This window comes from Mercenaria mercenaria, chromosome 3 (assembly GCF_021730395.1).
Source record: "Mercenaria mercenaria strain notata chromosome 3, MADL_Memer_1, whole genome shotgun sequence".
Lineage (NCBI taxonomy): Eukaryota > Metazoa > Mollusca > Bivalvia > Venerida > Veneridae > Mercenaria > Mercenaria mercenaria.
In genome coordinates, this window is record NC_069363.1 from 28,204,443 (window position 1) to 28,217,753 (window position 13,311).

General features: G+C 34.2%; 1 protein-coding gene across 8 annotated transcripts in view; it reads right to left on the reverse strand.

Moving 5' to 3' along the window:
* Positions 1-13,311, reverse strand: part of LOC123525858 (uncharacterized) — a 145,948-nt gene that overhangs the window by 111,795 nt on the left and 20,842 nt on the right. For all 8 annotated transcript variants that reach the window (XM_053538088.1, XM_053538084.1, XM_053538089.1 and 5 more), the window contains exon 2: positions 5,335-5,404. In XM_053538088.1, coding sequence (XP_053394063.1) covers positions 5,335-5,404 — 70 coding nt within the window. The remainder of the gene's footprint in view (positions 1-5,334; positions 5,405-13,311) is intronic.

Sequence of the window (13,311 nt, forward strand, 5' to 3'; positions counted from 1 at the left end):
GCACTTGAAAAGTGCCCTGTAAAATTTCTTCATGCAAGCTTTAAATTAAACCATTGTTTAGTATAATTAGAATATATCTTTGCAGTCTAATCCTACCTTCATTTTTACTAGAAAATCCACAAATTTTAATGAATTTCTAAAGCAAAAATAAGTTAAAGATATCTGTTCACAATTCTAATTACACCCGATGTCGTATGAAAACAACAACAACAACATGCAAATTTTCAATTATTCCTTCAAAAAAGCTGAATATCACTGTTATTTTTTATGATAAGTATCATCATAATTTGAGGAATTATCTCTGGTTTACCTTAGTGAGTCAAGTAAACTGAACAAAAACCACTTTCACATGTCATTACGAAAGTGTACCAGTATCCGGATAGTACATTTTGGATACATTTTTTACAAACTTTTATAGCACTTTTCTGTTAATGAAATATTGATGAAAGACCTAATTAATATGACATAAATTTTTATACATATTAGTTTACAATGTGACCTGAAACTGACCTTTTTATTACGTTGTAACATGATCTTGGCTTCAAGCTTATTAGACACATATAACATATAAAAACCCTCCACTATATCATAATTATCCATATGAATAAGTTGACATCCTTGGTAACATTTTTTTGAGAAAAAAGCTTCAATGAATAGTTTGACAAAAAATATAAAGTAATGTCAAACCCTTTATAAACTCTGTTTCTGGTTTTGGGAACATATCTTGTACCACTTTATTCTGTGATTTAAAGGTATGTGCACAAAAATCATAAGTGTAATAAATACATAACTATAAACATCTAGAAATGTAACTACTGCAGCGGTAACTTTCTAGTTTAAAACGGCACTATGCCCCTTTTTGGCAGCACCCTGCCCCTTTTAGACAGCACCCTGCCCTTTTTAGCTCTAGAAATAACACTATGACCTTCAACCTACTGAGCTCAACATCAATGGGGGTCATCTGCTGATCATGATCAACCTACCTATCAAGTTTCGTTATCCTAGGCCTGAGCATTCTCAAGTTATTGTCGGGAAACCATTTCACTGTTCCGGGCCACTGTAACCTTGACCTTTGACCTACTGACCTCAAAATCAATAGAGGTCATCTGTTGGTCATGAACAACCTCCCCATCAATTTTCATGATCCTAGGGCCAAGTGTTCTTGAGTTATCATTCAGAAACCGTTTAACTGTTTTCAGGGTCACTGTGACCTTGACCTTTGACCTACTGACCTTAAAATCAATAGGGGTCATCTGCTGGTCATGACCAACCTCTCTCTTAACTTTCATGATCCTAGGCCAAAGCATTCTAATCACCCGGAAACCATTTAACTGTTCCGTGTCACTGCGACCTTGACCTTTGAACTATTGTTCTCAAAATCAATAGGGGTCATCTGCTGGTCATGGTCAATCTTCCTGTCAATTTTCATGATCCTAGGCTTAGCGTTCTTGAGTTATCATCCGAAAACTGTTTAAATGTTCTGGGTCACTGTGACCTTGACCTTTGACCTACTATTCTCAAAATCAATCAGGGTCATCTGCTGGTTATGATCAATCTCCCCATCAACTTTCATGATCCTAGGCCCAAGCTTTCTTGAGTATCATCCGGAAACAGATTGGTCCACATACCAACCGAAAGACCGACTGACCGACCAACATCTGCAAAATAATATACCCCTCCTTCTTCGAAGGGGGGCATAAAAAGATTGGGTGCTGCAGGCCCACTATTCTCCAACTGTTGATCAGAACTGTTTTTAGTCTTGCTTGGAAACTGTTCAGTTTCAAATCATTTTGACCTTTGATCTTTTGCTCCAAAATCATATCAGGCGATCTCATCATTAAATAGAAATAGGCAATCAGGATATGAAGTTTGACAGTCTATGGCCCAAGTGCTCTTGACTCACAGGCCCCATGTTCACAGAACATTTTTCGGCTTCAGCTGAGTTTGAGTTTGAAATTTTAACATCAATTTTATTAAGGTTAAATTCTAACTGAGACTGACCATCAATACTGAATAGCCACTTGAAAATAGTTATTAACTAAAATTTAGTTTTAAACACGCTATTTAGATATAAAATGACAAATAAAGTTTCATTATCAAACTCAGCTGGGGCTGAAAATATTTTGTGAACACAAGGCCAGATCAGAAACCAGCTTCAGTCTTGAGGTCACTCTATGATCTTGACCTTGATGTACTTAACCTTAAAACAATATTCTAAAGGCAATTATGCTACGAAAGTTGACAGTCATACACTCAATCGTTATTCTCAATAAGAATATCAATGTGACCTTACCCTTTGACATTAGAAGACTAAAATAAATAATGCGCATTTATTGACAAAATGGTCTACTGTGGGACCAACAGACTGACTGGTTCACTGACATGAATAAAACAATATACCCAAGGACATAATAAAATCGGTTCTGCCATCTGTCCGTTTCACTACCAGGGCTTGTTTTCCTCATAAATACAGAGTTACCCTATGTAAAAGCAAAAACGTATGCTTTTTCCCAATTCCTGAATGATTGTCAATTTTTAGGTTTTTATACTGTTTGGCAATAGTTTTGTTACTACGTAAGCTTTCATATATATATATTTAACTAAAAAAATACAAAACATTTATTGTAAAACAATTATTCAAATGCCATTCTACATTTCCAAATATTATTCAACAAGATTTTCCGTAAGTTTCAATTTTTTAGAAAACAATATATGAAGATGTTTTCACAATTATACCAGTGTTGGTGGCATTCCCAAAATGAAAAAAATGCATTGCCTGGGCTGAGTGCGAAACTATTGTAACTGTATATAAATAATGAACAAAATACAATAGTTTCGCGCTCAGCCCTCGAAATTTATTGATTTTATTTAATTTGGTGTCTTTTGATTATTCTAAAATTTTACACAATTTTTATTCAACTCCCAAGGTTAACCTTATTCCAAACTGAAAAGGCCTAAATATTGCATCACAAAGCATATTTATTCCTATATTTAGTTATAATTCATACTTAAAAGGTCATCTGAATACTTCACTCAAGAGAAAGTCAAAAAGTTACAGTACTTTACAAATTCAACTTATACTCAAGGTGTATAATGATAAGTCGTATTATTATAATCATATTTTAGTGCAAATGGTGAAAGAATAAAATGAAATGATCTTTTTTGGCATGCAAAGCTGTTAAATAAATAAAATCTCCAGGTTTCATTATGTTTCATTGGAAGATTCATAATATTAAAAGAAATGGACAGAAAAATTAAGTAGTTCTGAATATTATCATTACAGAAACATTATTTACACTCCGCCCAACTGCATAACTTGATTTCAAAAGTCCTTTCTTCTGTATATAAATATATATGGTGTATGGAATTGCTTATTTAAATAAAGAGATGAATATAACAGAGGACAAATGTATCCCTTAAACAGTCATTGGTCCTGTTACATAACTTTGTCTCTTTTTATTTTTTATATAACTTTTTTCGGAGTAAGCAGTGTCCGTCCTATGTTCGCAAGACTGGTAGAAAGTACTATAACTTACTATAGAACATTAAAATTAATGTTTCAAACAATTGGAATTTACTTTCGTTACTTAAAGACATACAGATCTTTCATTAAATTGAAGCATTTATCACATGACAATTTTGTGTCTTAAAATATACAACATTTAGCATTAAGTTTATGACATTATGGAAGGCCAGTGTGCAAGGTTAATTGCCAAATGCTAAACACCTAATACTGATTGTTGAAATTGCAAAATGAGCAAAAATAAATGCCAAACGCCTACTGCTAATTTATGCTAATTCAAATACAGAGATGAACATATTAGTGGATGAAGTCATTCGCCTTTGTTATATAACTTTGTCTGTTAAAAAGATTATTTTCTAAGCATTTTCGAGCATTTTTGGTCCTATAACCCCATGACTGGTAGAACATTTATTGCTTCAAATCAGACTGGTAGGACGTTTTATGTTTTCAAATAATATAATCAGACTAGATTTAGATCACTTATAACAACAAGAGCTGTCGGAGGACAGCAACGCTCGACTATTCAACAGCCTTGTCGACTGAATGAATACGAAAGTCGAAAAAGGGGCATAATTTAAAAAAAGCAAAATAGGGTTATGGAACCTGCATAGTGCTTATCAGCTCATGACAGTGGACAAGTGTGTGAAGTTTCAATCCATTCCCATTAGAGGGTACTGAGATACCAGCCTACATAGAAGAATTTAACCCAAAACTCCTAAGTTTAAAAAGGTGCATAATTTTGTTAAATGCAAAGTTGAGTTATTGACCCTTTGCACTGCATGTCATATCATGACAGTGAACAAGTGTGTGAAGTTTCAATCCTTTCCCATTAGTGGATACTGAGATACCAGCTTACATACAAAACCTTAACCAAAAAATTCTAAGTCGAAAAAGGGGCATAATTTTGTAAAAAAGCAAAATAGAGTTATGGAACCTGCTTTGTGCATGTCAGATCATGACAGTGAACAAGTGTGTGAAGTTTCAATCCATTCCAATTAGTGAGTACTGAGATACCAGCTTACATACAAAACCTTAACCAAAAAAATTCTAAGTCGAAAAAGGGGCATAATTTTGTAAAAAAGCAAAATAGAGTTATGGACCTGTGCAATGTACGTCAGTTTATCACAGTGAATAAGTGTGTGAAGTTTCAATCCATTCCCACAAGTGGTTACTGAGATACCAGCTTACATACAAAACCTTAACCAAAAATTTCTAAGTCGAAAAAGGGGCATAATTTTGTAAAAAAGCAAAATAGAGTTATGGGACCTGTGCAGTGTAAGTCAGTTTATCACAGTGAATAAGTGTGTGAAGTTTCAATCCATTCCCACAAGTGGTTACTGAGATACCAGCTTACATACAAAACCTTAACCAAAAATTTCTAAGTCGAAAAAGGGGCATAATTTTGTAAAAAAGCAGAATAGAATTATGGGACCTGTGCAATGTAAGTCAGTTTATCACAGTGAATAAGTGTGTGAAGTTTCAATCCATTCCCACATGTGGTTGCTGAGATACCAGCTTACATACAAAACTTAACCAAATCGGGACGCGGACGCGGACGCGGACGCGGACGCCGACGCCGACGCGGACGCCGACGCATGGGCGAGTCCAATAGCTCTACTATTCTATGAATAGTCGAGCTAAAAATCACTTAAAAAGATTCTAAGTCAGCAATTATAAATCACTTGATCCCTCAAAAACTATACATAATAGCTATGTGTCCTTAATTTCACTTCCTTTATTATCAATATCCTACTGTTTTGCACAAAAACATCTGCATTTGTCTAACGTCCTGATTATGGTTGATAACTTACCTAATCCTAAATTTGACAGGTCCAGATATTCAACTGTCTGCAGTGGGCCAGCAGCCTTTGACCGCAACAACTGAAAGAGATGAAATTATATATTCAGATTATATATTCAATTACTTATTCACATTATATATTCAGATTATATATTCAATTATATATTCAGATTATATATTCAGATTATTTATTCAATTATTTATTCACATTATATATTCAGATTATATATTCAATTATATATTCACATTATATATTCAATTATATATTCAGATTATATATTCAATTATATATTCAGATTATATATTTAATTATATATTCACATTATATATTCAATTATATATTCAGATTATATATTCAATTATATATTCAGATTATATATTTAATTATATATTCACATTATATATTCAATTATATATTCACATTATATATTCAATTATATATTCACATTATATATTCAGATTTAGATTTTCATAATCTGTCAAATGATATACCTGAACAGAAAACATATAGAAGTACATGGTATCACCTTAATTGAACGGACTAACCCACACATTCTAGGTAAAAAATAATTTCTCTCAAAAATCTAAACAAAGTGAGTACTCTGAAAGTGACAAGTGATACAATTGTATTGACAAAGATTTTTGCAAGATATTCTTGTAAGTAACAAAAAATGCTGTGCCAAAGGTAGTAATAACCATTGCTATGCTTTTGAAATAATGAAGAAAATTTACATTCCTCTTGTATTTTTACCAATATCGAACTTTTATTTTCACCTATTTTATTATTTTTCAGTGTCATATATACATTATGCCAAACTTGGTGGAAATGAACATGTTGAAAAATTTCACCCAAACTGTGGGCAAGTAGCATTTATTAAAGCAAAAGGTCAGACTGTGGATTTGATTTAATAAACTGACAGACTTCTGGCATGATTTCCGGCTCATTTCATCTAAGAGATCCATAACAACATGTAAACATCTATGAAGCTTTATTTACTGATTATTACCGAGGTTTACCCACAATATGGAAATTCTGAAGTCATTTCTCTTGTTGAACTACAATTAGATGGGTAAACTCTACAGATTTAATCATGGTGAGGATGCATACACCGTATATTGCCATTTTGTGGTAAGGTATTTTCCTAAAAAAGTGATTGACTTTTGTCAACAAGGTAAATAACAAGAGCTGTCGGATGACAGCGCGCTCGACTATTCGAAGAATTGATTGAAGAATGGGGTCAAAATATTACCACAGATATTCAGACAAAAGAAAAAAAAAGATTAGACAAACAATGTTCCTGTATTTGTGGATTTCGATAAGTCTTGCACTAAATGGCAATGTGTGAACCAATTTCAAAGTCCAAAAAGGGCCATAATTCAGCCAAAATAGTTGTCAGAGTTATGTACTCTTGCCTACAGATTGAAATCATGATGATAAACAAGTGTTCAAAGTTTAAAAGCAATATGTCAAATAGTTTTGACAAAACGTGGACTTGTATGAAAACAGAACAAATTTCCAAGTCCAAAAAGGGCCATATTTCAGCCAAAATAGATGACAGGGTTATGTACTCTTTCCTACAGATAGGGACTATTATACTGAACAAGTGATAAAAGTTTCAAAGCCATATGTTACACACTTTACACAAAATATTAACTGGTACGAAAAACTTAACCATGATTTCTAAGTCAAAAGGGGCCATAATTCAGCCAAAATCCTTGATGGAGTTATGTACTCTTGCCTATAACTGGACATGGTGATGGTAAACAGGTGTTGAAAGTTTCAAAGCTTTATCTCTAAAGACTTTGTCAAAATATGAACTGGTACGAAAAACTTAACCATGATTTCTAAGTCAAAAGGGGCCATAATTCAGCCAAAATCCTTGATGGAGTTATGTGCTCTTGCCTATAACTGGTCATGGTGATGGTAAACAATTTTAAGTGTTGAAAGTTTCAAAGCTTTATCTCAAAAGACTTTGTCAAAATGTGGACTGGTACGAAAAACTAAACCAAGGTGTGACGCCGACGCCGTGGTAATGCTGCGTTTACACTTAGCCACGATGTCCACGATTTGAGAGAAGCATGGTGAGCGTGGCTGCTCGTGGGATCGAATCGTGGTGATCTTGAGGGAACTTGGTGGAATCGTGATGATCGTAAGGATCGTGACAAATTTTTTGACATTCAAAAATTTTGCCACGATTATCCCGATTTGTCTTGAATCTTGAGAGAGCGTGATAGAACGTGGAAATCGTTGTAGAGCGTAATGCAGCTTAACAGATCTTAACGTAGCGCATCAGACCTTGATGCTCCATCGTATGGGCATCTTGGTGAACTTTGAAACAACACGATTCTAAGTTCCGCTAGATCTGGAGGCATCCTTACATAGTTGAAGTTGGAACCAACATCTTCGCCTGAGTTCTGTGTTGAAAAGTTGAGGGTATTGTCCCAACTGGTGCCTTCGGTTTCCATTTAACCATGGTCTCATCCAGCAGGTCTTAGGCCTTCTACTTCTTCTTCTGCTTCCTCTCTCTTCTATCCTGCCCTGTTCCGACCCTTGTTGCTGCTGCCGACGAGTAACTACTATAGGCATACACGAAAATTGTAAATTCAGCATTTTGTTCAGCTCTTTGATGCATAACTCGTTCCTCTTTGTAATCTCTGGAGATAATGAGAGGATGACCCGTGCTTCCTATTTATACGCCAATCGTGCTCAGAATGTGTCAATCTTGATCAAACAGTGGCCATAAATCGTAGGAGAGCTTAAAAGAACTTGACAACGTGAGGGATCTAAACAGAACGTGACAAGACGTGACAGCATATCGTGGTAACCGTAAGACAACTTGAGAGAACGTGATGAAAATCGTGGCAGATCTCGACCAGAATCGTGTTGGGTTCGTAATAAAACGCTGCAGGTAGTAACAAAACGTAGTGAGAGCGTAAGAAAGCGCAGGAAAGCGTAGTAATACAAAATTCGTACAATAAATCGTGGAGCTCCGAGCTTTTCTTTAAATTGTGGACATCGTGGCTAAGTGTAAACGCAGCATTAGTAGGATAGCTCTACTTGAATAGTCGAGCTAAAAATCTAATTTACTACTCTATTTTACTACTATAGCAAAAAGGAGATTTTATTTTTAGAAACCAGCTACTGTGTATATGCTCTCATAAGTGTAAAATGAGTCAATCTTATGAAAAAACGCTAAAATTTGTGATACAGTAAAAAGGCAACTTTATCAATTCGTAAATGCAGGCCGGGGACACATTTCTCCCGATATTGTCACTTATTGTCTTGTGATAAAAATTCTGAATTGTACGATTAATTCAGTTACATACAAAGAAAACATGTGCAAAATTTCAGCTTTGTAAATGTTCAAATGATGGAGAAATCGGTCATAAATGAGCACCGATGGTGTGCTGTGTATTGCAAATATATGTACTGTGTATTGACCTGTATCACATTTTACTGTACAGTGTAATGTTGACATTATCACCGAGTTTTATAGAATAAATCTTACAAAATATACATTATCATTTCCTTTTCAAAGTACAAAACAGTAATTTCTTTTGTCGTGAAGATATGTGATGTTTTTACATTGATTTTTAGAATGTTTACTCTAAGCTATGCTCTAAATCAGAACTCACAGTCACAATAGTGCAACAGCGGACAATAATTTTTGTTATGCTTATCAGTTGTTAAAATGTATATTCTATTCTTACGCTATGTGATGTTGAGCACTGTTTAAGTTGATACTACATGAATTATCTCAAAAACAGTTAAATGTATCTTTTTAAATTTGGCATTGGTATGTCACTAAAGTCTTACTCTCAATATCTTGCAGAAAGCCTGGCCCTACTAATTAATACTATATTGTGATTTTTTTCGTTGCAGATTCAACTTGTTTATGTGTGTTTTTAGCTCGATGAACGAGTTTAAGGCCATTGTATGTCATTTTGTTGTTTGTTTGCCAAGGAAAGTTTCCTTTAAATGATATAGATTTTTGAATTTCTTGACGTCACAAGATGTTTTCCATCGACAACTTGGTTAATATGAGTTATAATGACACCTGTGATACGTCACGATAGAAATAAACTGTAATTTATAGGACTGTACATTGTACATCTTCTAGAAAACAGATACAGAGCTCACATTTGTTTTTTGTTTTCTGTTCGTTCTTTTCTTCTAATAAGATTTTTTTTTCATTCATTGTAAATAATCATTTTCTGTAAATAAATTTGTAAATATTGTTATGTGTGTTAAGTTGTTCCGATAGTTGCTGTCCCCGTTTCGTCCATCCTGTCACAAGGGAGCCATCCAGAACATGTGCTTTGCACGTCGTTTCTTTGAAATCCTTCAAGGGGTTCAAGAGTTACAGAGCGGACACAAAATTGCTAACGGACAGATGGACAGACAGAATGACGGACGGATGGAAAAGCGCATTCCTATAGTCCCTGAAACTGGTTTTCAACCAGTAGGGGACTAATAAGTTTCAAAGCTATATGCTTTTAAATGACAGCTATATGTACTTGCATGCAAAACTTGAACCAAGGTGTGACACTGATGGCAACGCCAATGCTAGGGTGCATACAATAGCTCAGACATTTCTTCAAATAGTCGAACTAAAAACTCAGGACTGAGAAAACATTATATTTCCCTTTATCCTCCAGTTCATCGTTGAAAGTTTAGTTAATTCAATTCTATTTCCATTTTTAAAACAACTGTAATCGCAACAACTGCTTATTGGGAAAATAAAAAGGTTCAAGGTGCAAATTAATGGCTTTTAAAGGTTTTTCAGAAAAATAAAGGGTTTTAGAAGTCTTCCACAAAATTAAAGGTTTTAAAGGCCAACATCCCCCCCCCCCACCTCTGGGAGGCCTGTGTTGTTGTATCTATTTAAGCTAGCTTAAATAAAATATATATATTTTACATTTTCAAAAAATCTTTCATATTATCATTAATTAGTCACCGGTAGGAACCGGCGACTATATTTGATACGCTTTAGGATTTTGCCACTGGTATAGAGAAGTTATTAAAATGTTACAATGAAAAAATGATATTGTAAATAAAAGAAATATAAGGCAGTTATTGAAATGCTATTTTGAGATTTCCAGCGAGCAATGAATGGCTGAGTCATCTGTGTCTACGTCAATCTGCGTATATTTAGAATATACTACTGCATCTACATGAGCGCATGTAAGACAAGGGAAGTAACACAGTCTAAGGGCAAAATTTGTGACTGTCTCTTGTCTGTAGGAATAAGGTCAGTAATTCGGTCGGAAATGTGAATCCGTGGTGTAGTCGAAAGAAGTCCATAGTAAATATATCCTAATTTTCCCATTTCTGGCGCAAATTCGTGTAGAACGAGTGCTTTATTTACACTTTTGCACTGCTAGAATACATTCTGCATGAAATGAGACGGTTTTCATGTTTATACACCCGACATGGCAAGTTTTGCAGATCGAAACCGAAAGTAGGGGTTTATTCACACAAAAGCAAAGATGCACCATTTTTGGGTAGCAGACCACAACTGACTGCATTTCACTAGAAACTATTCAACCCCTATTTTCTTTTCATTTCTGTCATTAATTTATGATAGAACTTTCATGAAAAATAGGTGTAAGAAAAAGTGATGTTCTATAAAGATACATAAAGACGACCTGAAGTTTCAGAACGAGGCTCAGCGTGGGTTTTGTAAAAAAAAAAAAAAAAAAAAAAAAAAGATTAAGATGGTAAGACAGTAATGGTTTTCATCAAGGACGCGACGTTTTTCAGCCTTTCAACGGCATGCAATGCACCGCAATAGCAGTTATAGCTTTATTAGCCTTTTTTCCAATCCAGTCAACAGCTCTCCGGCAACATGATGCTCTGCATCAAAATTTTACTTGTAATTTACTGCATTGAACTATGTGTGCGTTGTGATAAACTGCTAAAAAATGTGCCCATCTATAATTCAGGACAACACAGCTAAAACAAAATCCTGCCTAGATCGAACCCTTTAACTGAAGTTGCTGACCAACTTTTTCTTCTCTATTTCAATTAAATTAACCTAGCCCTTGAATAAAGCAACTCAAAATACAACAGACTTTTGGGTCTCTATCAAAGCTACATAGACCCTATTTGTTTGCAATTCCTCAATTTTCACTAAATAAATGAGCAAAATTCATTATTCTATTTAGTAACAATGACCTTGACCAATGCTAACCTAACTGCAAGCTAAAATTGGTCTCAGTGCATGCTCCCTATTAATCAAGTTTGGTCTACTTTAGTTTTAGTATGTGACCCTGACCTTGACCCAAGCAAACCAAAACTATAGTTATTGAGTAGAAACCATTTTTCCAATTTCAGTAACAGTGACCTTGACTTCTGTGACTGGAACACCTACCTCAGTATCCAAGAAACTGACTATAGGATTTTCAGCTGAAATCCTCCACACATCCAATTAAAGCCAGTAATTTAACTAAATTCCTGTTATTTTGTGACTTTCATTTTCCCATTGGATGTTTTCTAACAAACATACACACACAATGGTTATTATTTCTTCTTAATAAAATTTTATGGAATCAAGGGTGACTTATAATGCTACATTCTCATATAAAGCTTAAGTATTATCAAGAGCTGTTTGTAAGACAGCACACTCCACTACAGCGATTTGACAGTAAAATGAACTTATGTCTCAATAAGAGACCTCTACTTTAAAAGGAAGATGTATACACCAAGATATAAAAAGATCCTACTACTCAGAGGGGTTAAAGGTCAAGTATGGAAGGGGTACTGACATTCTTTATTTTAATGGAATTAAATGATATCAGAAACAAGAAATATCTTTAAAAATGATGGTCGGCGAATTGTAATAAGGAAAGAAGTTTATGAATTTTTCATCTAACATTCATCTTTCATCTAACATTTTTCAAATTGCAAAACTAAACACCGCACTTTAACAATTTAAATGGTTCTCTTTTAATTTTTCGCAAAGGTTTCGTAGGGTTGCAATTTTGTTTCGTTTATCCTTAGACGAATAATTACAGCAGTAGTTTGATGAAGATTCATGAAGCGGTTCATGAGAAGAGGTCATTAAACGTGTTTATATTTTTAGCTAAATTGGTCCCTATCCCCATTTGTAACAAAATAGCAGGAGACCTTACGATATTGTTACACATCGAGTTTGATAAAAATCCATTACATTTTAGTGGTTAATGTGAAGAAAGGCATATCTACGTTTAGCTATAGTGGTCCCTAATAGGGCCCAAGTTCCTATATAAATAAATTTGGAAGAGGACCTTATAATGATGCTCCAGACCAAGTATGACAAAGATCCACCAAGCTATTCATGAGACGCTGTATAAAGGCATTTCCAGTTTTAGCTGTAGCAGCCCCTAAAAGGGGTCAAATGTCCCAGCTGAACAAAGTTGGCTGCGGGCCTAATAAAGATGCTACAAATCAAGTTTGATTAGAATACATGAGAAAAAATCAATTAAAGGATTTTTTTATTTATTATTCTTATTTATTTCTAAAATAGGCCAACTGATCCCTCTTTAACAAATGCATATTTGCTATTAATGAATCTTTGGACAATGACGTCACACCTATAAAAAAGTGAAGGTCAAGCAAAACATACAATTGTAATTATTTCAATATTTCTGTTTATAAGCAAAGTCTGACCGCTGTCATATCACATAGATAAACTGTATGCAGCGTACCTTCATTTCAGAGTAATGAGATTCAGTTATTATATAGCATATATATAATAAAACAGATATCAACTGAGTTCAATATTTGCACACCATACTAAAGAAAAATATTCATATATAATAAATCAGGTAAATAATTTATAACAAATATATCAAAGCAAACAAGTACTCATTTTAATATGCAATCTGAATAAGTCACAAAAGCAAGAAACCTTTTCACATACAGACGACAATTGTAACAAGGAAAATCTTTTAAAAAGCACTTCTCTACATAAAAGACTCTTATCACACCCTTATTCATGTGATA